The sequence below is a fragment of the Schistocerca serialis genome, chromosome 1, assembly GCF_023864345.2.
Source record: "Schistocerca serialis cubense isolate TAMUIC-IGC-003099 chromosome 1, iqSchSeri2.2, whole genome shotgun sequence".
NCBI lineage: Eukaryota > Metazoa > Arthropoda > Insecta > Orthoptera > Acrididae > Schistocerca > Schistocerca serialis.
The window spans coordinates 702,468,935-702,493,483 of record NC_064638.1 but is presented as its reverse complement, the minus strand read 5'-3'; the positions used below and the strand labels follow the sequence as shown (position 1 = coordinate 702,493,483).

Genomic DNA, 24,549 nt, shown 5'->3' with positions numbered 1-24,549 from the left:
ACTCAAACCAAACTACTGTAGCTGTATCTTCATCCATTCGGCCTAAATTGTGTCTCATATTACAATGGACCAACTTCGTTTCGATTTGGAGGTGCAGTCTAAAACTTTTCTCCCCCCTTGCATTTCGAGTCTCAAATTTCAGGTGCGGCTTAGATTCAGGGAATTATTTTTTTTTTCCCCCCCCTTGATTTCGAGTCTCATTTTTCAAATGCAGCTAAGATTCGACTGCGGCTCAGATTCAAGTAAATACAGTTACTTTAGAAGCTAGTCACATTCACACGAAGGTGTTGTCATACATTGACTTGTCAGTGGCTTTGTTGGGTGTACTTAGCAATTTTTTTTTAAATAATGCAACTTGTTATTTTTCCTTTAGTATTTGCAATATCTCGCATGTTGTAATAGCTTTTTCCCAGTGTTTTATCTTGTTGACATATTTTTCTATGTAGAGGCGTTTGCTACCTTATCATTTGTTAACTGGTTCCTGGTTGAAAACTTTCTTTTTCGATCTCTCTTGGACATCCTTTGACGAATAATTGGCCAAGAAAGACTGTTCAAACACTTTGTAAGTTTTACATGTATCAGGCGTTTCTGTGGCCCATAGAACTGCATCTTTTTCCATTGATCCAGCCATGAACTTTATTTTCTAAATGTCAGCCCAAGATTTGGGTTGGACCCCATGGAATGGCTTCATAACAACCATAGGGTTGTGGATCATTTGTCAGGTATAAAAGCACTGAATTGGCTGTGTTGTATCATGTTCTCCTCTAACATCGCATTTGCAATGACAGGAGTGGTACCTAATCTGTACAAAGCAGTACTTACTGCAGTGTGGAATTGCAGCTCTGTACTAGTACCTGCATGCAGTATATGCCCACTAATAGGTACTGATACGCTGTTCGTTGATGTGATAGAAGAGCTGTTGCTCGCGATCATCTGGTGACAAGATCTTTAATTTCTTTTACTTCATTGATCAAGGTCAGCACTCTTCTTTTTTTTTTTCCTGTGCTCCTTTTCAGTGTGCTGAAATTGTTGACTATTGTTTCGTTGATGCACCTATTAGTTTTTTTTCTTTAAGAGTGTGATTTGCTAATTCCCCTCATGCCTGCTGTTTGTGTTTCCAGTGGGAAAATTTTTTTCCTAATATCTGATAAATTTGTTCTTCTTTCTCCTTCAGCCAATTGGTTGTGTCTGTTTGTATAGGTCAGACTGCTGAGTTATTAGCCTTTTATGCTCTTCACTGATGGTTTCCATTTTAACCACTAGATGGCGAATAGCAAAGCAATAGAATAATTAGTACATAATAAGTGTCTGTCATCAGTTTGGTGTCTGCAAAATCAATTTTATATTTTACACAAAAACATTCTTATTATTTGTATTTTTATAAGTATTGCTTCTTTTATATAAGATATCAAAAGAATGTTCATTATACAGATTTAATTTTGAACCTCGTAAATCTGAAGTACAGGCTCTCTCATTTGTACTTCTTTTTTGGTGCATGGAAGTGAATAGTATTTAAATAAAAAATTTTTACCTGCCACTGGAATCAGTACATCCAACATCTCATTTTTTTTCAAATATAGGAAATTTTCCTTAAACACTCATAAGTTTAAGATTAGTAATGGAGTACAGTTAGGTTGCCAAGTACAAATAATAAACCCAAAAGGGGAAAAAGTTTTGTTTTTTCCATAAATTTTTTCTGTAGCATTATCACTACAATGTGACTGTCGCTGTGCTCGTCCTATCAGTAATATATATAATCTTAAATAGCCTTCGTATAATGATGGCAGTCATGCTTTATACTCTGATGCCTTAAAACAGACCCTCTTCATAGGAAAGATCGTTCAGAAACACGTGATAGCGAAAATCTTATCAGTGATAATTCAGTTTAAATCTCTGATGCTGTGACCATGGAAAATATGTCTTTGTGGAGTCCTTTGTTTAATTTACGATAAAATCTGTAAAGTTTCGTGTTGATATTACAGAGAACGGGAGAAAAACCATTTTTGTAGAATATTGATTTCATGTTATATTTCCAAAAATTGTACATTTCGCATCACTTTTCACTTCATCATCTATGTGAAATATTCGTGTCCCTAAGTGGTATGTGATGGAAAGGGACACCATATGCACTCTGTACAGCAAGTAAAGGAGACAGAGAACACATGCGTACACAAAAAATTTACTTGGAAATTGAGGTGGATGGTAGAAAACAGAGGACTATCCATCAGAAGAGGATTACAAAAAGAAAAGTGGATAAGGGCAAAGATGTGAGTGATTATTATTAATAATAATAGTCATCACTAGAACCATTAGCTCAGATTGATGGAAATTAGTCAGAATAAAACATAAGGCTTTCCCCATTGATATCTGCTAAGGGTATATACTTTTCATGGAATGAGTTGTACGTATGCTGTCCCCAGCACTGAATACAGTGCCATACAGGATAATACAATTGGCATTTACTATTTGGCAAACATGCATGTGTAAAATCCTATTACTTTCTTGCATTCTACAAGGATCATTCAATCTTTGCCCCACATTTTTTTTTCTCAGAGATTAATTATTGTTAAGAGTCAGAATTTGATTACAATATAAATCAACATGTCCTGTCCACGTGTGTAGTCTCCATCACAGTGGAAGAGTATGTGTTCCCTGCTGGTAAAAGCTCTTGTCCTGTAGGCTTAGCCATATTTCCACTGCGTGACTAACACTCTTGTCATCTTCAAAGTGTGTTCCCCAATTGTCGAGTTGTGATGCGCCAATCGGCATGAATAATGGCATCCAAATGATCCAGCATGTCTGGAGCAGTGGCTGTGATAGGATGTCTCATGTGTTGCTGAGCTCTGTTTCTGCATTTCCTGAGGCTGTAACTTTCTTTACCTTATGTCCAACTGTACTACTAGCAGTTGCAGCATCGTCATACACTGCACGCAGACATTTATGGATGTTCACCACTGTTTCTTTTTCTGCACACAAGAATCCAATAACAGCATGCTGCTTGTAACGTGAGTCATATGTAGACACCATTTTGATGCTGTACTACATTTCTGCCATCTGCCAGAGTGGTTTGAAACTTCAATAGCACACAGAACAAGCATCGAATGTGAAGCACAAACAAGGATGTTTGTGTATGTATGTTAACGGCTTTTTAAGAAAATGTGGGACATTACGACTCTCGTACAAGTGCAAGGATTTTGATAATAGAAAACTGATAAGACTATCATGAACATAATATAAAAGCATAGACTAAATAGAACTAACTGTTATTCCCATACTTTTCTTAGGTCGTTGAGAGGAGTCAAAGTCAACGTGCTGAAGCGAGGGATTCCAGAGTCAGAGAATACTTCTATGGACTTCGTTCTCCATTGTATCCACATTCTTTTGATGTGAGATTCAGTGAACTAAAAATATATAAAATCGGAGCTCCAGCATTGCCTGATTCGTGCATGCCTTTGGGAATGAAAGCAGAAGATAACCATACAAAGCTAGTTGCAGTAACACCAGGTATTTCTTTAAATTTTCCTTCCATGAGGGTTTTTTTTTTTTTTTTTTTTTTTTTTTTTTTTTTTTTTTTTTTTTTTTTTTTTCCCCCCCATTCAACCTGTTTGTTTATTTATTACATCTTCTTGTTAAAAAGACATTTAAAAGAACACATGCTATATATTAAGATTGAACCTTAGTGTTTTTGTCAGTCTAGCAGAATGCCACTGGGCATTAGCATGGAATAGCATCGGTTCACACAGTCTTCCTGGTTGTTGTACTTGGACTGTCTGCAATATGTCTCAATTGTTGACGTTAAATGTCAGCAGTGATGTTTACCCTTGTGCAAGCAATTCGTAGTAGACCACACTGTCACTATTCCAACAGATCCATAACATTATCTTTTGTGGATACATGCAGGTCTTTGTATGTGGCGTTACTGCTTTCTTTGGACTCAACCATTCCTTTATTTTCCTTATGTTAGCATAAAGACACCATTTCTTGTCACTAGTAACAGTACAAGATAGGAATGATTGGTGTTGTTGACGAATCAATTGATGACGAAAAAGCAGAGATATACAAATAATAAATGACAATCGATTGTTTAACCTATAGCAACAGGAATACCGACATGCAGAACAAAAACACTATGAACTTATGCACCAACCTAATATTTCACATTATACTTTGAGATGTGGTACTGGATAAACGCTGCACCTCTATCTCACACTCTTTGCGACCACTGCTTCCCTTTTATGCCCTTTGATTCTTATAACTGCCGTCCAGTGTCTGTACTCACATTCCTATTTTCTTATTCATTATTAGACTTGCTCCTGCGTTACCTATGTCTGATTTTATATTTATAACCCTGTACTCACCTGACCAGAAGTCCCGTTTCTGCGACCAAACTTTACTAATTCCCATGATATCTAACTTCAATCTATCCATTTCCGTATAACATTTTCTAACCTTCCTGTCTGATTAAGTGATCTAAGACTCAGTTCACATAGAAATGGCATGGCACAGATGTGTGGTGTGGACATGGCACTGTTTCACAGCACCTCCATGGTAACAAGTGAAACAGTTCACACGGAGATGGTGTGGTTCAGTCCGCGCTACATCAGTTTGACATCACAAGTGGTGCACCAAAGGGATGCATGACAGAGACATCCATGATGTGCAGCTGTTTTGATTAATTTGAAGTCATCTGATAAATGTCAAAAACAAAACAAAAATAAATTGATTTATGTAGGTGAAGCAATGCTACATCTGTCTCTGAAGATAGTTTTGACAATATTATGAAAAGGAAATAGGTTACTACGCACCATATAATGGAAATGCTGATTTGCAGTCTGGCCTCGGCAGCAAGAGACACTGGTCATGCGTGTGAGAGTTGCATGTGCGTGAATCTGTGTGTGTGTGTGTGTGTGTGTGTGTGTGTGTGTGTGTGTGTGTGTGTGTGTGTGTGTGTGTGTGTTACTTATTACAGAAATAGAAACTTCATTTTGAGAAAATACAACAACACAGGCCAAAACATTGCAGTACAAATCTGCACTGACAGCAGCAGAGGATACAGAAAAATTTAACTCTATTCCTCTTGCCATTAAACTGAACAGGTACAGTCAGCATTACATTTTCCGTCCTCAATCATTGGATTTTGCCAGACAGATGTGCAAATCCACTATTCACTTGGTGCTTGCTCATATGAATTCCATGGGACGTGCTGTCAAGTAAGGCTTTCTTCCTGCACTTTTGACTGACAGAATTGTATAACACAGCTTAGAATTGTATAACACAGCGTAGAGAAAACTGTGATGTTGTCTAGTGGCAAATTTCTTTCACCAGCACCTCTCAGCTTCTTTTCAATGCTTTGACAAATCCAAGGTTGTTGAATGTTACGATATTTCCTTCCCCGTAGTGTAGTAGGATTGTGAGATGAAATCTATAGGCAGACATACTCAGTTATTTCAAATGAGCCTTTGTGGTCAGTGTGCTAAGATCCCTGAAATCTCTGATTCCATCTTTCACAGAACAAATCCATTGTCACTGGCATTGGCAGTAACTAGAATCCAGTTTTCTGGGGAAAGGATATTTTATTCCTCTCTGTAAGGGCAAAATCTCTGTCACATGGTAGGAAACATTACCCTGTAGTGGAGGAATTTCTGGTCAACAGCAGTGAAATATTTACAGTTGATCAGATTTTGGAAAAGTGTCAGAATATTTGGGACATCTTTCACAAAGTCAGTTATGCACAGGCTTACGTTCAAATTAAAATCATATGAAAAATAAGTATTATGATCAAAACATTCCAGTCCTGTTGCTTTTCTATGAAAACTGTCTTTCACTTTGTTTAAGACAATATAGAAATGGGTTTGAGACATTCTGTAAAATGCTGGAAACATTTGAAATACATAATCAGTTCTTTCATTATGTCGGTTGTGCCGTATTTCTTCCCTTTTTTCATCAATAATGGATGTACCCAGTATCTTGCTCAACATTTACAAGTTACAAAAGATCCACTGCATCAATATCTTTGTCTGATGAAACCAATATATTCTGATCATTGTTCATGTCCTGTTTGCACCATGTCCCTGACTCACCGCCATCAACATCCATGCCACACCATTTCTGTGTGAATTGGGCTTAATCTTCCACGCTCTGACCTGTAGAATGACAATTTTGTTTCTACTGATGGAATGGAAATTTCTTAATTTCATTATGCTTTCCACTTTTCATATTATCTTCCTCTTATAATCGTATTTCTTACTCTGCCCTTTCTATCATCTCTGAATTGAAAGTAGCATAATTCTTAATAATATACTATATCTGACCTTTCTCCCTCTCCCTCTTTGACACCTTTTCCTTTTTCGTCTTTGCCCCACTCCATATCACGTGTGGGCGCCCATTAAATGAGGATATGATTGATCTTCTACACCTCTCCATCCCTTTTTTCTAACCTCACTCAACCAATTTCTCCCCTCTTTCTTCTCTAAAGAGGGAATGTTTATTTACAAAACAAAGGAGTATTGTTCTATACTGTAAGTAGTAAAGTCACTCCTATATGATTATTGTTTCTGTTATCTGAAACTTTTCTGTATTTGTTAACTGACAGGTGAAAGTTCCATCATTGTTGTAAAATGAAAGAAACATATGTTATATATACAGGGTGATTCACGAAGATATCCAGATATTTCAATAGTTATTCTACAAGTAATACTAAAGAAAAATGTTCATATAAACATAGGTCCACAGATGTTTCGTTACGGAGTTACAGCTAATAAAAGATTTCACCTGACATGTAGCAGCTTCCCAAATATGAAGCCATCGCAAAACTGTGCGAAGTTAAAGCAAAGCACAATTTCCATTTATTTTATTTTTATTGGTTTGCTGAATGTAATAAAACATGTCCTAGACGTGTATCTGCAGTAGTTTACCAGAACATTCAGAGAAGCAAAGATTATTATACAGGTACACATTTAAATGAACATTTTCTCCAGAAATGGATTGGTCATGGTACTACATTTCTGTGGCTACCCAGATCACCCTATTTATAACACCAATGAATTTTTGTGTATGGCGATATATGAAAGACATAGTTTATGAGGACAAAGTCAATACATGTGAGGCATTACTTGCTCACATTAAGTAATTAAGAAGAACCCTGTGATACTGAAACAGGCAACAAAATCTGTTCATGCACATGCAGCTAAATGCATTGAACTCTGTGGAGACGTTTTTGAACATTTATTGTTAATGTATTGTGAAATTGTATGTACACTGTACAACTTCCTTAATTCTGAGCTTTGTTTTTTCCGGTGTAACATGAATTCACATGTGCTATGGTATTAATAAAAGCAGATTATGTGACACATTCATACAGTTTCAGTTAATGTTATTACCATCATTTTTTCCAAAATAAAATTCTCTACAACTTCTGTTGAAAACGTTGTGCAATTCTCTGGAATTTAAAGAAAGTTGGGCCAAGTAGTAAATAAATTAAAAATTTTAAAAATTACTTCTTTGCTTTTCTGGATGTTCTGGAAAACTACTTCAGAAATACATCTAGGACATGTTTTATTAGATTCATCAGATCAATAACAGCAAAATAAATAGAAATCGTGCTTTATTTTAGCCTTTTACAGTTTTCCGATGGCTTCATGTTAGCAAAGTTGCTAAATTTCAGGCAAAATCTTTTAGTAGCTGTAACTCCGTAACCAAACATAAGATATCACTCGCCGAATAACGGAAGTGTTGAGTTGTCAACAGGTGTACACAAAAGAGAAAGGAAACTTTGTTGAACACAAACACACACACACACACACACACACACACACACACACACACACACACACACACACAGGTACAGGCAAGGGAGATAGAGATAGGAAGGGGGCCGGATAACTAGCAGTTCAGAGGGAGGCAGCTGGTTTGATGGCTAGGAATACAATAGGGAGGAGCAGCAGGTGCTGGAGCGAGGCAGGTTGTGCACCTGCCACATCTCCCTCCAACATTCTGAGCCAGCAAACAAGCTGCTTCCCACTGAGCTGCTAGCTATCTACTCTCAACCCCACTTCTTGCCTCCCACCTCTCTCCCTCCACTCACCCCAGCTGACAGAATCACCACCCCACCTTAGTCCATCTACCGAATTGCAGCCCTGTGTATATGTGGGGTCACGCATGCGCATGCACACTCTAGTTTGAGACAGAATTTATTCCGAAAGCTAGCAAGTTTTCTCTCTCTTGTGTGTGCCTTTCAAACCTAAATACTTTTGCTATTCTGTGAATTGTCTTCTTTACTTGTAAATTATTTACAGAAACAAATGTTAACAATTCTTGATACAGATGAGGGGCAGCTATGTAACAGAAAACTCAAAGACTGACGTCCACAATTTAAAAAATACAGTAGAATCTGTAACTTTTGAGTGTGGCTGAAAAAAAGCGAATTCTAGAAACTTTGTTATTAGATAATAATCACAAGTTATTTTTCCAGAGACTTTATAATTTAAAGCAATAAATTTATTTTACATACTAATGCATTGAGTTTTAAATGTTAGCATTACACTCAAATACTAGAGTAAAGAGAAACAGCAATTACATGTTATTTACAAGCTACAACTTGGTTGTTTTTTTTTTTTTTTTTTTTTTTTTTTTAGAAAGGGACAAAGATACAGATGCCAAAATGTTCCAGAAATGTATATATCTTTTCGCAGTCACATTCAGTACATTTAATTCTTTACTTAATTTTGTGACCAGGTGCTCCTCCTATAAGAGTATGATTAACTTTGAATTATATAGAGCCTTCTCCAAAATGTTATCTGATGCTGTTGTAAGATTGGACTTATAAAATTGCAAATCTCTTGCTTTCAGGACCTAATCTGTTGCATCATTTGCTTGCTGTTAGCTTCGCTGCCTCTACAGATGATGATGTCATTCACAGTAATGTTGCAGGTTTTATATGTGTGTGAGTATAGAAGTGTGTTACGAAGTCAGACTTTGTTAATAATTATGGTATGGAAAGTTTTGGGAGAATGTAAATAATGTACGAGTAAAGGTAACAACTGACTAAACAATAGAAATGATGTGTTATTGATAGGCACACAAAAATAATGAAGACTTTACTAGTTGTTGGACAGATCCTTTACTTAAACTATTCAGAGAGTTAATAATTAATTACATTAATTTGAAGAAAATGATATTGTAGTCGAACTTGATTAAACAGTTCTAAATGGTGTATTTCCAAGAAAAAATCTGATTTGGTTGTTAGTAAATGTTACTGGAAAATTCAGTTAGATTTTTTTTCTGAACCACAGTTGTAAATGTGCAGTAATACCAAGATGATGATAGCAGAGTTAAAGAGGTGAAGAAATTTATATTGTGGTTTGATAAGTACAAATAGTGTAATCAGAAATAAGTTTCATTCGAAATGCTTGCTGAGTATTTCAAGTTTAACACAAGACATCATTGGAAGTCATTGAACAGCATTAAACCGTAACTAACCTCAATGCCTTTGACACTGCAGAATATTAGGAGGGTGTCAAACAAATTCAGAGTGGCAAATTCTCTTACTTGTGGTCCAGAACAGTTACATGCTGTATCAGTTAAATTTCACAGTGCATTTACTGATTGTTTCTCTCCAAGGCAATAGGTAATTATATTGAGTTGTCCTTGTACGTGTAACAGTGCTTAACAGCATTTGCCATATTTCAAATGCTATGTAACTGACTGCCAGAGAAATTGTTGGCCAGTGGGATGTGAGGTATCTAATATAGCTGCCTTGTAAGGAATATATGCGTTTAATATCACTTGCCTGACAAGTTGTTGAGCACAATATGAGAGGGCTAGTGAGGTTGTTTAATGTTGTTTTGTGTACATGTAGTTTGAATGCAATAGTGTAGTAGGTAAACTGGAAGAAAGGTGTACCATAGTTAAAGTGATCCTGGAAAATCATAAGTGGATACAAATAATGGAGACAACCACTCACTGTATTGTGGAGCAATTGAAAAGTATATGGATGTGCAAATAAAGTGACTCAGCTTACATGCTTTCACCTTATGCAGATTGTAATTACGATTCATAGGCTCTGCTGCCACATCATAGTTCTTTTTTTGTATGCCTCAGTTCTGCTGCTACACAATGAGAGTTGTCTGCATTCACACACTATTTGAACTGCAATTGATGTGATTGAATTGGAAATTCATTTAGCATTGTGCTAAGATTGTGGAAACAATAGGAGATCACTGGAAACACCTATAGATTCCATGCAAATGCTCATGTGTGGAATGTGGTCTATCAGAAGACTGCTGTTTGATGACAGCTGTGAAATGTAACCCATAGAATAGTGTGTGTGTGTTGATTTTATTAGACATGGAAATGCATGTGATGTGAAACTGTATTACAATGACTGCAAGTATTAGGACACTATGTGTGTAAATTTTTAAACTGTGTGCTACAAAAAATTGCACAAGCAACCAAATCTGTATAATCAAACAATGGAAACTCCAGGTTGGAATACCAACAATGTAACGGAAAGATAGATTGCTGTGTACTGTAAAGATGGCACATTAAGCTACAGACAGGCACAGCTACCTTAATTGTCATTGACAAGTATCTTGTAATTGTTACTATCAGCAACTTGAAGGAGTCATCTTTACGATAAGTAGCAATCTTACCTTTTCCTTATGTTTGTTCAAGTTTCTTATAACATAGACTGACAGATGAAGAGGGTGAGTTGAATTCTGTTCACATATAAAAGTTAGTTTATTTAATATCCAGTGATTGGCATTTAGTCTGAACCAAGTATGAAATAGATGTGGGAAGAACTATCAGAAACTGAGCTTTCAGCCAACAAGACCTTCATGAGAGTTAAAACTTCCTTGGCATGCATATTGTTCCACAAAATTTCCGGAGAACTGCCGGACGTTTGTAACTTCCTGCCACAATATTTCGGTGCAGAGTCTTCTGGCCATCTTCAGGTGATACTGGCGAAAACACACTGAGCTCTGGTATTTAAGGCCCCGTTGGCATGTGCGTGGTGGATCCATTTGGTATTGCACGTGCGCTACTTGAGCACGTTTGATTCTGCTGTGCCGCGATCCCTGCGCATTGAAAGCTCGCCGCTTTCATATCAATTAAATTGTCTTCCTGTAGTTCCATTATAGAAGTACGCTGGCTATGGAGGACACGAAGTTTTTCAATGATTGGATTCCATACCAAATTCAACTGAAAACCACCGTCTCCATTATTAAGAGACTCACTGTCAGACAGTCATATTTCCATGGATTCATTAATAATAGAACTTCAGTGCGCAGTTAGACATGTGGGCCACAATATTTGTCTCACTGTTGTTGATGACATGACCAGTGGAAATACAGTATTCAGTGATGGCAGTCATACAAGGCTGAAGAAGGTGAGTGTGCCGCTGATGTTCTCCAATGCGATCCTGCACAGTACATGTTATTTGCTCTATATAAGATTTGCCGCATTCACACAGAATCCTGTAAACACCTGCCTTGCACAACTATAGGTCATCTTTGACAGACCCCAACAGCAACGAAAATTTTGCAGGAGGGCGAAAGATTGCTTTCACTTATATATTCTCAGTATTCTGCCTATTTGCCCTGAAATATTACCAGTATATGGTAAATAGGCAGTCGTTTTAAAGGCATCTTCCTCCTCTTTGCTCCGTCGTTTACAGGTCTGCAGTGCTCTCTCCACTTCAGAAATACAATCTGCAGGTGCTCCAGTTCTGTTTGCAAACTATCGGTGTCAGAGATGACGTGGACTCGGTGAATCAATGTCTTCAAAACACCTATCGTTTGTGCCGGATGTTGGCAACCAGCAGCTTGCAAGTAAAGGTCTGTGTGAGTGGACTTTCTATATACTGAATGACCACGTGTGCCATCGCTCTTATGTCACACCAAGACATCTAAAAACAGCAGGCAACCCTCCTCCTCCTCCTCCAACTCCATAGTTGTAAGAACTCTCGCAGATAATGCAAACCATGACGCCAAACTATAAAAGTAACATCAACATATTGCCAAAATACTGTTGGTTTCAAAGTGGCTGAGGCGAGCGCTCACTCCTCAAATTCTTTCAGAAAAAGATTGGCCACTGAGGAAGACAAAGGACTCCCCATGGCAGACACTGTCTGACTGTTCACGAAACTTGTCATTAAACAAAAAATAATTATAGGAGAGGGAGTGCTCAAACAGCGCTGTAATGTCAGCTCCAAACCTATTGCCATTGAGATGTAGTGAGTCCACAAGAGGTACATTTGTGAAAAGTGAAACTACATCGAAACTGACCATATAGCCTAGATGGAACTGAACTATTTGGTTTCAGTTTATTAATCACCTCCTTTGGTAAGGAACTGTTAGTCTGAAGTTCTGCTGTTTTCCGCACCACTCGAGTCGTAGGATCCTTATCAATTTTGCGATATGTTGAGTCGCTTAATAAAACATAGGTCTTATTAATATAGTCCTCTTGTAGTATTAAAACAGTAGCATTACCTTTGTCCGATTTATTTAACACTGTATCCGGGTCTGCTCGCAAGTTGCGGAGGGCTGCCCTCTCCATAGGCGAGATGTTGCTCTTCAGCCGTGTTGCTCTTCTCAACACACAGCAAGACTTAAGTTATTCCAGCTGCAAAGTAATGACTTGTTGGTCAGTTTCGATGTAGTTTCACATTTTTACAAATGTACCTCTTATGGACTCACTACATCTCATTGGCAGTAGGTTTGAAGCTGACATTACGGTGCTGTTTGAGCACAGCCTCTCCTCTACATATTTTTTATTTAACAATGAGTTTTATGAGCAATCAGACAGTGTTGCCATGGGGAATCCTTTGTCTCCCCCGGTGGCCAATCTTTTTCTGGAAGATTTTGAGGAGTGAGCACTCGCCTCAGCCACTTTTAAACAAACAGTATTTTGGCGATATGTTGATGATACTTTTATAGTTTGGCCTCACAATTTGAATCGTCTGTGAGAGTTCCTACAATATCTGAACTCCATAGACGAAAACATGAAATTTACTATGGAGTTGGAGAAGGATGGTTGCCTGTCGTTTCTAGATGTCTTGGTGCGACATAAGAGTGATGGCACACGTGGTCATTCAATATATAGAAAGTCCACTCACACAGACATTTACTTGCAAGCCGCTAGTTGCCACCATCCGGCACAAACAATGGGTGTTTGAAGACATTGATTCACCGAGCCCACGTCATCTCTGACACCGATAGTTTGCAAACGGAACTGAAGCTCCTGTAGATTGTATTTCTGAAGAATGGGTATTCATCCCAGCAAGTGGAGAAAGCGCTGCAGACCTGTAAACGAAGGAGCAAAGAGGAGGAAGAGGCCATTAAAATGACTGCCTTTTTACCATATATTGGTAATATTTCAGGGCAAATGGGCAGAATACTAAGAAAATATAAAGTGAAAGCGATCTTTCGCCCTTCTGCAAAAATTTCGTTGCTGTTGGGGTCTGTCAAAGACGACTTAGAGCTGCGTAAGGCAGATGTTTACAGGATTCTGTGTGAATGCGGCAAATCTTATATAGAGCAAACGACATGTACTGTGCAGGATCGCATCGTAGAAAATCAGCGGCATACTCGCCATCTTCAGCCTTGTAAGATTGCTCTCACCGAACACTGTATTTCCGCTGGTCATGTCATCGACTACAGTGAGACAAATATTGTGGCACATATATCTAACTTTTGGAGTCCTTTTATTCATGAATCCATGGAAATACGACTGTCTGACAGTGAGTCTCTTATTAATGGAGACAGTGGTTTTCAGTTGAATTCGGCATGGAATCCAATCATTGAAAAACTTCATGTCCTCCATAGCCAGCGTAGTTCTATGATGGAACCCCAGGAAGACAATCGAATTGATATCGATGCAGTGAGTTTTCGCCATGGAGGGATCACGGTGCCGCAGAATCGAATGCGCTCAACTAGCACACGTGCAATGCCAAGTGAATCCACCACGCATGTGCCGATGGGCCTTAAATACCAGAGCTCAGTGCGTTTTTGCCATTATCACCTGAAGATGGCCATAAGACTCTGCGCCGAAATATTGTGGCAGGAAGTTACAAACATCCAGCAGTTCTCCCGAAATTTTGTGGAACAAGGCCTTCATCAGAAATAGACAACATACAGATACATACTGGTGCAAACGCAACTCACATGGACATGACCACATGGCCTCAGCAGCCAGAGACTGTGGTCACGTGTGTGTGATTTACGTTTGCTTGAGTGTGTGTGTGTGTGTGTGTGTGTGTGTGTGTGTGTGTGTGTTTTGTGTGTTTCCGACAAAAGCCATGTTGGCAGCAAGCTCACTTTTTATTGTGCCTGTCTGCGACTCAGCATCTCCACTGTGTCGTGTTTAGCAACTATCCTTTTCAAAATATTTTTACGTGCCATCCTGGATTTTCCGTTGTTTGATATTGGCAGGAAAAATGATGATAGACATGTTTGGAGCATTATACAGAATGGTCAAAAGGAAATGAATGTTTCTAAGTATTGAATAATAGAAACCGGCTTTGTTTTTTAAAAAAAAATTTCATTAAGATTATGTCCTCCTTGCTGGACACAAATTTGGATCTTCTCCTAAAAGCTACACATGGCTCTCTCCAACATTTCATTTGGCACAGCTTCAGTTTCGTGATGAATGGAAACCTTGAGGTCATCGATTGTACGGGACTTGTTCATACCGATTTCTGATTTCAAGTAGGCCCAGTAAAAATAGTTACAGAACGGGTAAACGTGGGGGCCAAGCAACATTTGTCGAACCACTTCCATGGATGTTCTTGCCATGTGAGCTGTGGCACTATTCTGTTGGAACCACATATCTATCATGTTCACTCGACACGTTTCAAGTTCTGGGTAAAGGAAGTTGTTTAACATATTGACATAGTAGTGTGCTGATATAACAGTAACTGTGGTTCCTCCGTCTTCCAAAAAGTGAGGTCCAGCAATCCCTATCTTGGAGATACCACACAAAACTGTTACTTTTGAGCTGTGGAAAGGTTTTTGGTGGTGTCCTTTGTTCTCCGATGCCTGGTATTGACAGTTCCCTACATTAACATAACCATCCAGATGAAAATGGGCTTCATCACTCCTGAATACTGGGACATCTGTATCTTCTGTTAAAACAGCATCCGCTATGCCAAAACTTTTTCTTAATCTTGAGCCCACATGTAAGATGCATAGAAGGGAATGACGTGACACACCCAGCAATACAGCTTCTCGCCTAGCAGATCATTTTGGACTAGCAGGAACTGCCGTTCTCACATTGTCCATGTTTTCTAGAGTATGAACTGAATGGGGAAGGCTAGTGGTTTCTTTTTCATCACAGATGCAGTACTTCTAAATGCTGCAACCCATTGCAGTATATTGTTTCAATTTTTGACTGAAACTCACTGTCCAACAGTTGACAGAAAAAGCTGTTGAATCATGATGACGGAATCATTGTTTCTAAAGAACCGCTCGACTGCAAATACATGATGATCTATGCTCCATAGCAACTGAAACTGCATTGTCTGAGCTGTCTGCCACATCAGTACCCCCATTCGTCGCCGAGTACTAATCGTTTAAGAAACATCTTTCCTTTGCTCCACCTTTTAGTTTGTATCAGTGATCTGATCTGTAGATCAGTGGAGTTGTTGGTAATCTGTAGATCAGTGGAGTTGTTGGTACTGCAGGAGTGTGTGTCCATGACAGAAGAACCAAGCTGTCAGTATACGATGTTCAGCTATTACGAGGAGTTTTGAGTTCTGAGTAAACATTGACAGATATCAACAATACAAGGGAAAGGATGGATCACTAATCACCATAAAGATGACACATTGACGTATAGACATGCACAACAAAAAAAGACTGTTACATATTTAGCTTTTGGCCAAAGCTTTCTTCAGAAAAGGGAACACACACACACACACACACACACACACACACACACACACATGGTGCATGTGAATGTATCTTGATGAATAGTTACAAGCTGTACACTTCAACTTTAGGATTCAGTCAACAAAGAGGACTTGGAAATTGAAGTGCAGAAACATTTCGTCATTGGCGCCAATGAGCACTACTACATCATTTACATCTGTGTGATTTTGTTACTTACTTGACCCTCAGTTTATTTCATGTCCGAGGTAATAATGGATCATGTCGAAAGCTCAGATTTTAGTAGAAATCAGTCATATTTGTTAGGAGGCAATTTACGGATTAATCTGAGCGCCTCCTGTCAGGAAAGACGCAACTATTTTATACTGCTTAGTATTTTAATATTATTGTCATTGACAACTTAACAAACAAAAACCTATTATTAAAAAGTTTGGAATTGGGACATATGATGTCCGTGCACTTTCAAACGTGTCGTAAAATATAAAATCTGAAAACTACCTTATACCAACACTTTTTAGCAATATAAATTTTTGATAGAAAAAAATCAGGAGTCTGTATACTATTAACATAATATACATTGTAACATTACAAATGTTGTTAATAGTACCAACATTGCATTGCAAATACTAAAAAAGTAACTTAGATTAAGAATAGATGTTTTTTATCTTCATAAATGTTTGAAACAATCAAAGTATTTATAAATAAAATACTTAGTATGAAAAAACAATTAAACTTAGGTTTGGTGTACAACATGCATGCATTTTTGCTTTAGGTGTTGCTGACTGTTGGAACTTGAAAATTTTAATTAATTTATTTTTTTTCAATAATAATAATAATAATAATAATAATAATAATTTGTTGAGAATGAAGAAAAAGAAAGAGAAAGATTTCAAAGAGTATAAAATAGTTACAACAAGTACACTTTTGACACCTTTTTGAACATTGCTGATAGTGTTGTTCCAGTTGGGTTCTTGCTGACATTTTCTGTGGACAATTTATATTGTGAATAACACATAAAAAAGTTTTATCTAGTATAAAGTATTTCTAAAAAGCACATTTATGACACATTTGAAAGTGCTTGGGCCTCGTGGGTCCCATAATCCAAAATTTTTGGTAATAGACTTTTGTTAAGTCGTCAGCAATAACATACTAAAATGCCTAGTAGTATACAATAGTTGCACTTTTTTGTCACAGGCTTCCAGACTACATCCTTGCATATTGTATTATGAAGAGCTAGTGTTCTTTACAGGCTTATGGAAGTGTAGCAGACTCGTGTTTGATATTTATCCATCTTTTTGTAGTAGTGAATGTGCCTTTGACATATAAAATGTAACATTACATCTTGTACTGTACATGTGTGCTTAAATATATCTAATTAAAGAAAGATGGAAAGATGAAACTGGTTTTCTTTGTTCCAGTTTGTCAGTTCTGGACACAAGTGAATTTAATGAAGTTCTCGCAACTAATTTTAGGGCTAAAATTAAAAAATAATATTGTAAGTTGATAATTTAAATAATGTGTTACAAATTTGTTAGTCTTTTGCCATGGTACAATTTATAACCTAAAATGACATCATGTGGTACTTAAAGGAGGGAGGATACTGCATTTAAATCATCATATTGGTTGACATTTATGCGAATTCAGATAACAAACTAAAAGCACAAAAAATTTATGTCCATTGTTATTACGTATCTGTATTACCAACATGCATTTCCATTGTTTAAAGAAAGAAACATTCCCAGAGAACTAGTAACTACACACTTTAGAAGATGGCAAATGGAACTAATAAATGATATGCAATTTTCTAAAACTGATATGAGAGAAATACTCTTCATAATCAGATTAATTTATTTGAAACTGGCTGTTTAAATAACATTCCCAAGTTCCATATCTGTCTTGAATTGCACTGATCATAAAGATGTGACTCGCATTTGGGAGGGTGATGGTTGGAATCACTGTTATGTCATCCAGATTTGTGTTTTCTCTGTTTTCGTGAATCTTGTAATCCAAATAATAAGACGATTCCTTCTCCAAATCAAAGCTTGTGCTCCATCTATAATGACTTAATCTGTTGAACACTAAACTCTGATCTCCCTTCCCTCCTTAGAGGCATGAAAGAATGATTTCTTCTTCTAATTTTAGATGATCATACCTGGCAGAGTTGTCCCTCTTGAGCATGCCTTTCACATAGACTCTACATAGAAAGAACTGCTTCGGTATAATGAAGAAGGTAACTGAAAGAACTAGGCAATGAGACAAACAGAAATGACACATTTATTAAAAGACAGTAATTATCCTTAAGTCACCACAATTCATGATGGACCTCTGGGCATTACAAAATGTGGGACATGATTCTTAATAGGGCATGTGATAATTACAAACAGCAAAGCATGCTCTGAAACATGCTCCCATGCTGGCTACAAGGTTGGTAGATAGTTCTTGTGGTAGGGTTCTCCATTCCTCCACCACCACACTTGACAACCGCTGAATGGTCGTTGGTGCATGTGCATCTGCTGCAGTACATCTCCCTAATGTATAACACATGTGTTTGATGCTATTTAGTTCGAAAGAATGGGCTAGCCAGTCCCTTTGCCAAATATTCTTTTGTTCAAAGAGCTCCTCCACCTGTGCTGGTCAATGTGGTCATGCATTGTCATCCATAAAAATGAAATTCTGAATATACCCTGGATATATTGACTAGATGTGGGAACAAGTAACGCACCTCGGAACATTGTTGAGCATGATAGTTTTGGTGGTCCAGGTGCTATATAATTTGGGGAGGCATAATTTTGGATGGGCATAATGATTTCCATATCTTTGAACCCATTAGGTCACCAGTCGGAGTTATTGTGACACTGTATTCTTCCTGCATGTGTATCTTTCTTGTGTGCATTCAGCCCAGGTTTCATTTTTATGTGTGACAGTGTGTGACCACTTTAAACACCTTTAGTGGAGAAGCTATTAGAATGAGAAGATATTCTGAAAATGGACTGGCCTGCCCATTCCCCTTGATTTAAGTCCCTTTGTGCACATGTGGAGTGTATTGGAAAAACAGATTGCAGCATGTCAACATGCACTAATGGCCATCCAGCAGTCATCAGCCATGCTTTTGGAGAAGTGGAACACTCTACCACAAGAACTCCTTACTAACCCTGTGACCAGCATGGGAGCACTTCGCAGAGCATACATTGCCATCCATGGTGATCACACACCCTCCCTGTCACACCATTTGTAATGTCCAGAGAACTATTGTGAATCAAGTTGGCCTCAGTATAATTATTGTAATTGAATAAAAATGTCATTTCTGCTTGTCAAATTGCATATTTCTTTCAGTTGTCTTTTGCACCATACTGTAACGATTCTTGGCAATGACGCATCATGCAAAAGTTATTTTTGTCCTTAAGTTTTGCACACCATTGTATGTGTTGTAAAAGACAGTATCTTGTTGTGCTTAATGCTCCAGTTCCATTAAATTGTAATCTCATGTACTTGAATGCATATATTTCAGTCGTCATTGAAATATCTTCTTTGTGTGTTCCAGAACAAATGTTGACATGGAAAGGCAAAGTTTGACAGTACTGAGCCCCCAGCCGAGGCCACTTCCAAAGACTTTATTGCTGTTATCTGAAGTACAATTCATGGACAGCCACTGACATTAGGTGATACGGTAAGTGGAAATGTGTAACTCTTTTTACACATACTGCAACAGATACCCTTGTTTCGTTTCATCAGACTTTATTCAGTTGGCTCTGTTGCATGTGATTGGTTCGGTGGGGGGTGGAGGGGGATGGGGTTTCTATTCCAGTAACTTTTCTTTTCTATAGTAGACCCAGCTGGTTGACACTGTGAAGGTTCTTACGACGCAACACTACATTCGGATATTACTGTTGTAGTTCGGACACGTGCCTAATGGAAAAACCTACCTGTAGCACTTGACGGTTGCTCCTAGTTGTCTCCCACTCTTTCACTGCACAACATTCTCAAAAACAGGTGCTGTAAAGTACACTACTGTGTATGAAAATTTGAACACCAAGAACACGACATGCAGTTACAATGAAATTTATTCCATAGAGGGACATGACAATACACAGATGATTAGGATTGCAGAATTATACATGCATTGTGAACTTTAGACTGCAGTACAGTGTGAAGCCACTATGTGCTACAATCTTAGCCTCCAGATATCATGGCATGGAATAAAAGAGGGCTTGGAAAAGTTGCCAGAGTGTACACTGCCACATGGTTGGTAGGCGTGTTCAAAAGCAACACCAGTGACGGCAGGAACAAGTTGCTGATCAACCCAGACTTATTCGAAGGATGACTTGTCGGGTGAACATGCAGCTCAGGAAAGCAGTGGTACCTGTTGTTCTTCAAAGAACATGCCACACATGGCTGGACCTTGTCCTGCTGAAATATGGCATGTAAAGCTGCCTGCATGTGGGGTAGTGCATCAGGCTATAAAATCTACTGATCTGGTGGATGCTGTTCCAGCTGCCTTCACAAAGTAAGAGGCAAGGTCACTTGTTATAAGCAACGGGATTCCAAACCATCACATTAGGTATTAGTCTCCTACACTGCTCAAAATGCAGTCCGCCCAGTTGCACTCACCACATTAGTGTTGTAACACGTACACAGCCATCACTGTTGGACAAGTTGAAGTGGGACTCATCAGGAAACACTTCGTTTTTCGATCCACCAGCAGTGAGCTGTTGTTCACAAGCTCATTGCAGTCTTAGGTGTTGTTGCTATCTTTTCAGTAGGAGCCAACATAATGGCATGAATTCCACAAGTCAACTCCTCAGCATATAGTGTATACTGTCAATGCAGACATGACCACACACTTTGCAGTGATCCACTATGAAGTCAACACTGTTAATGAGACTGTTCTCTTAGTTTTTATCCTACATTGTGGTCACTTTGTGTGCTCAAGTACCCACACATTGATGTGTAGGACTGTCTTCCAGTTCCAGAAATACATCACTGTTGTAGTAGTATGCCCTATAGGAGCTGCAGTGTCCCATTAATGGAAAACCTGTTTCCTGGAGACCAATCGTTTTGCCCTGTTCAAACTCGCTCTCATGTTGATATTGTGCACTTTGACATTGACTAGTAATTCCGACACTTGCTCACATATTTCCACGTGGTTTGACGGCTCTTCACTGTTTATGTGGGGCATAACACTGACCGGTTCAGTCACACAAAAGACTGAGCTGCTGGTCCTACATGCACCTCTCTCTGTGCAATCTTAATCACATATTATGGTTCCACTGTTCTACACATCCTCCGATTTTGCAGTGAGTTGGACCATTCCTTTTAGTAGTTCACAGTGGGTGAGAACACTCTTTCTCAAATATGACTTCATTGAATTTAATAAAGTAATTGTTGTAATACTATTAATCACTTAAATTGGTCTGCACTGTTCATACTATAGCAAAACATGTTAATCAAGTGAATTACTTGGTAGTGCCAGTTCCTCTATGATGTTTTTCACATTTCAGAGCATACAGAACTGGTTGTTCCCATCACCACATAGTTTCTTTAAACAGAGAATGTTACTGTGGTTCAACTAAACAACTCAAACCCAGTACACTCCAATGTTCAGTACACCTCTCTTTGTTGAGAGCTCTTACAGAGCCACACATGACAGAACTAGCTTTCATATCTATCACTTTTTGTGTTGGAACTTGAATTTTTACACCTTAGTTTATATCATTAACTTCACATCTGTGGTTTCACCCAATATTCAGTGAAACAAAATTATTTAAGAATGAGGTTTTCACTCTGCAGCGGAGTGTGCACTGATATGAAACTTCCTGGCAAATTAAAACTGTGTGCCGGGCCGAGACTCGAACTCGGGACCTTTACCTTTCGCGGGCAAGTGCTCTACCAACTGAGCTACGCAAGCACGACTCACAGCCCGTCCTCACAGCTCACTGGCAGAAGTAAAGCTGTGAGGACGGGCCATGAGTCGTGCTTGCATAGCTCAGTTGGTAGAGCACTTGCCTGCGAAAGGCAAAGGTCCCGGCTTCGAGTCTCAGCCCAGCACACAGTTTTAATCTGCCAGGAAGTTTCAAAATTATTTAAATATATATTTGTTCATTTTTGTAGCGCAGATACATGGTAAGCAAGTGCATGTAATATAAGGGATGTGCATAAATGTACATGGCTTTTTTTCCCCCTGTGAGCAGTATCTACCATTAAGATCACTAATGCCCTGAGCCTAAAAGTGTTTGCATTCTGCATATAAAGTCAGTGAAAGGAGCCACAAATTACAGAATAAAAGGCAGCTGCAGTATTCAGAATGCAGTTGGTAAAAAGTTGTATTGATGAATGTATAAATTTATTTCTCCGATGAAGATAGGTGAAAGCCCAAAACATGGCTTGGCATGATGAGCTATTTAAAAAGTGCCTTGTTTCTGTATTTCTTTAAATAATTCAATTCATATACATCGAGCTTAGTAACCATTAACAATGGTAAACTAACATGAACCATATTGTTCTAATACAGAAGAGTGCGAGGATAATGAGAGAGCACTTGTCTTAGTAACATAACATTTAGAAGTAATGATGCTGTAGTTATATGTATTATTATGTGGTGGTAAAGTACCATCAGGTTAATGTTTCATAATTTATCAGACACAAAACTGAAGTAACTTTCAATGCACGCTGCTGGTTTCTCAAAGTCGGGCTGTGATTGCTCTTCAAGTTAAATGTATATTGAGGCATGGCTTTACATACCACTTGTCAAAATATTGTGCTGGTTGTATGTTTTAATCATGTACCATTCATTTTATTTTTGATAAATGGTGATTTTGTATTTTTTATGTTATTTCTTTTACAGAACCAACTGTGGATGCTGAATCATATAGTTTTGTCACCTGGAGTAAGGGTTCAAAACTACAAAAGCTTGGAGACTATTGAAGTGGCACAAGGACAGCAATAAGCAAGCCACAAATTGTTGAGAATGGTGGAAAGAATTGAAGTTACAATGAATGTGATCATCAGTAATTATGTGGCACTTGATTTAGCCTTGAGTGATAAGATATCATTTAGAAGCAAAATGTGTATTCATTTTATGAATGATGCACTACACATGAGTGGATCACAGTATTACCAAGTAGAATTACAGTATTTTCCCTCTACCTTGCACTGACCCACAATTTTTACATTATTTTGGAGGTCTATAACATAGTCACTACTTGTACACAGAGACTAGACCAATTAGACACAGTTAAAGTGTGAAAAAGGTTCCATTGTGCATCATCTTTTTACTCTATTAAAAATAAAATGCAGCAAAGTAGTTCACTAATTACAGTCTGTTCATGCAGAACAACAGTGACACAGAACCATTTAATACAAAGCTTTTGTCTGCATAAAAAATGTGTGAATTTTGTCAGTTTGCATTTTTGTCTGTGAGATTTACAAAGTGGATTAAAAATAATTTTATTGAAGAAGGATAGAGTTATGCAAAAATTATTTCCATTTATATGGTCTGTTAACTGTGTAATACATTCTTTTACACACATTTTGCACTCACTCTCCCCCTCCCCTCTCCCAGTACTATTCACTTTAAGATTCAAATGGAGTCTTCTAAGTGTGGAACAGTCCACAGAATTCATTATACAATGTGTCACACTTTGTTTGTTCGAATAGCACAGTGATTTTGTTCCTATTTCAAAGGAAGCAGAAGCCTAATATGACCTGTAACACAATGTACATTTTGAGGATGAGTGATTTAGGTATATCTGAGTGTTGTACACTGTATATATTATTGTAATTTATCTGGATCTAGACTTTTCTCGCATATGATCGTTGGCAAACATTATTAAAAAAACGAGAACATTTTATTCTCCTTGGGAATGAGAGAACAAAACCTGTTTACTTTCCTTACACAGGAGAAAATGTATTACTGCTGGTTCTTATGTGTATTGGTGTATTCACTGGTGTTCTTGTGTGGAAATGTAATGTAATAACTAAACTCTGCGTGTCTCATGCAGGGCTACTATGTGTCTTGGTACAAAAATGTAACACTGAGATAAATTTTTATCACTCTGATAAATATAAGAGACAGAGTGTAATATGGTGGTAATTGTGTACAAAGATTTTAAAATAATTTTGTTGTTGTCATTGAATATGTACATAAAGCTGTTTACACTGTGATGAAATTTATATTTATGACTATCTGTGTATTTATATTTTTGTAATTAATTTTGGGAAACAAATGAAATAAATACTTATTTGTTAATGTCGTCTTTGTTTTGCATTTACCTAACTACACATTAAATGACTAAGAACTGGCAAACGAATGTACAAAGTGCCACACATGTATCTTAATATTCAAAAAGGTTGTTATTGGGGTTACTCAGTCACAGGAGAAAAAACATCCTGCTAAAAAAATAATGCAGATAATGTTCTTCGTAAATGCTCCAAATGTTTTTTAAATTTATTAATTCAACATGGGATATAATTCACTCTAGCTGGCTTGCAGACAGGAAAAAGGTGGCTGCTGAATGTACAATGTCCTTGTCCTACCAACAAAAAAGATTAGTAATTCTAGACAACCAGAACTATCACCCTTGGATACAATTGTTCCGTTTTTACACCTTAATAAAACAGAGATGGTAATTTTCATCCAACACAGCATTGCATCTAATATAGATGTATA

General features: G+C 37.8%; 1 protein-coding gene across 1 annotated transcript in view; it reads left to right on the top strand.

The window, feature by feature from the left end:
* LOC126480892 (protein CLP1 homolog) overlaps nt 1-24,133 on the top strand; it is a 59,565-nt gene extending 35,432 nt beyond the window's left edge. Inside the window, exons 6-9 of the mRNA XM_050104291.1 lie at nt 3,285-3,504; nt 8,848-8,941; nt 19,426-19,551; nt 22,726-24,133. Of these exons, the coding sequence (XP_049960248.1) occupies nt 3,285-3,504; nt 8,848-8,941; nt 19,426-19,537 (426 nt within the window). The 3' untranslated portion in view covers nt 19,538-19,551; nt 22,726-24,133. The remainder of the gene's footprint in view (nt 1-3,284; nt 3,505-8,847; nt 8,942-19,425; nt 19,552-22,725) is intronic.
* Nucleotides 24,134-24,549: the final 416 nt, after the last annotated feature.